This window comes from Mirounga leonina, unplaced genomic scaffold, assembly GCF_011800145.1.
Source record: "Mirounga leonina isolate KUSES-001 unplaced genomic scaffold, KU_Mleo_1.0 Mir_150, whole genome shotgun sequence".
Taxonomy (NCBI): Eukaryota; Metazoa; Chordata; class Mammalia; order Carnivora; family Phocidae; genus Mirounga; species Mirounga leonina.
Window position 1 is genome coordinate 3,027,506 of NW_023270374.1, and position 2,207 is coordinate 3,029,712.

Below are 2,207 nucleotides of genomic sequence, written 5' to 3' on the forward strand. Positions count from 1 at the left end.
GTGTTGTATCTAAAAAATCATCACCATTCCCAAGATCACCTAGATTTTCTCCTGTTATTTCTAGGAATTTTATAGTTTTGTGTTTTACATTTAGATCTATGATTTTGGAGTTAATTTTTTTAAAAGATGTAAGGTCTGTGTCTTGATTAGATTTTTTTGTATGTGGATGTCCAATTGTTTCGGAATCATTTGTGGAAAAGACTATCTTTGCTCCATTGTGTTGCTTTTCCTCCTTTATCAAAGATTGGTTGACTCTATTTATGCAGATCTATTTCTGGTCTCTCTTCTGTTCTATGGATCTATTTGTCTGTTCTTTCACCAAAACCACACTGTTTTGATTACTGTAGCTTTATAGTAAGTCTTGATTGAAGTCAGGTAGTGTCAGTCCTCCAACTTTGTTAATCTTCAATATTGAGTTGGATATTCTGAGTCTTTTGCCTCTCTATATAAACTTTTGAATCAACAACCACAAAATAACTAACTTGGATTTTGACTGGGGTTGCATTGAATCTATAGATCAAGTTGGGAGGAACTGACATTTCAATAATATTGACTCTTCCTATTCATGAATATGGAATATCTCTACAGTTGTTTAGTTCTTCTTTGATTCTTTTCATCAGCTTTATAGTTTTCTTCATATAGATCTAGTGTATATTTTACTAGATTTATATCTAAGTATTTCATTTTTTGAGTGCTAATGTAAATGGTAATGTGTTCTTTTTTTTTTTTAAGTAAAGTTAATTTTACCTGCAGCTCTTCCAATATAAACTGAATGTAAATGCTGATACTGAGAAATATTAGGAAGAATTAAGGATAGATGTCAAGATGTCAAAACATCATGCCTTCCAATACATCCTCCATGAACTTCTTATAAAGTGCCATAAATTTGGCCACAAATGCTTCCAAGTGATAAATGGCTTTGCTACCAAGCTGTAGACGATGTTCATAGTAAGCAGCCATCTGGGCCACTTCCCTTTTCAGTTGTCCATCACAATTATGTAAAAGTTCTGAGAGAAGGCCTTTCATTATTATTTCAGGAAGAATACAATGAGTTAGAAGCTCATAAAGTCTTCCACAAACTTCAAGGAGTCTTTGTGGAGTCTGTTGACTAACAATAGCATTGGCGGTCTCCCGGAGATACACCTCCCAATCTGTTTCAGGGATTTCTTGATCTGCAGTAAAAGGATATTGTTGCACTCTGCAGGCTTCACACATAGGAAGGGCTTTTCGGAGATTCCTGCATGACTTTTCTGCAAGTCGATGAGCCAGATGTGAAGGAAGATTCAGACCTTCCTTCTTGCACACAGTAGATAACACATGACAAATATCTTCAATGCTGGGAGCAGGCACACGAACTGCCAGGCACCTACTATGAATAGGTGGTATCATTTTAGATGTAGAATTGCAACACAAGATCAGTCTGCAAGTGAACAAATACTTTTCCATGGTTCTACACAAGGCATGTTGAGCATCTTTGGTGAGTTTGTCAACCTCTGTCAATAATACCACTTTAAAATCTCTTTGAGAGTTTGTTTCAAGTTGCTGTGATTGTGCCACTGTTTTCAACATCTCCTGAATTACTACCCGGTCACTATTTCCAGCATCACTGGGATTAACTTCAAGGTGATAATTGCTTGCAATAGTGCTAATTTCAATTTTCTTTTTAGATGGAGTTGTGATGGTCTGATGTTCAATTCTTAATTTTTCTACTCCAACACCATAAAGTTCATGTAAAATACACATAATTCTTTTTTCCAGCACCTGATGGTCCATACACTAAGATATGAGGAAAATCACCACACTGCACCAGGTTGCACAGCTGAGCTGCTTGCTCCTTGTGATAGTCCAGCCATCCCAAGGAGCAGAGCCAGTATTTGTCCACCCAGAGGCTCATGCCAGCTCGAATTCCCGGGGTCAGACGCTTGAAAGTCCTGCACGCGGGCACTCTCCCCGTCCGGACGCCAGTAATGTGTTCTTAACTTCAAGTTCTATTTGTTCATTGCTGATATATAGGAAAATTATTGACTTTGTATATTGACTCTGTATACTGCAAACTTGTTGTAATCACTTATTAATTCCAGGAAATGTTGTTGTGGTGGTAGTGGTGGTGGGTTTTTGGATTTGCTGCATTGATATTTCATTTGCAATAAAAATAGTTTTATTACTTCCTTCCCAATCTCTACACCTTTTATTTCTTAACCACTAAT

At 36.9% G+C, this 2,207-nt stretch overlaps 1 protein-coding gene across 1 annotated transcript; it reads right to left on the minus strand.

Moving 5' to 3' along the window:
* Positions 1-750: 750 nt before the first annotated feature.
* On the minus strand, positions 751-1,894 carry LOC118011072 (replication factor C subunit 3-like). Its single transcript, XM_035005638.1, is given in 2 exon segments — positions 751-1,750; positions 1,752-1,894. Coding segments are annotated over 2 exon segments (1,065 nt in total). The 3' UTR covers positions 751-828.
* Between the last annotated feature and the right edge of the window lie 313 nt (positions 1,895-2,207).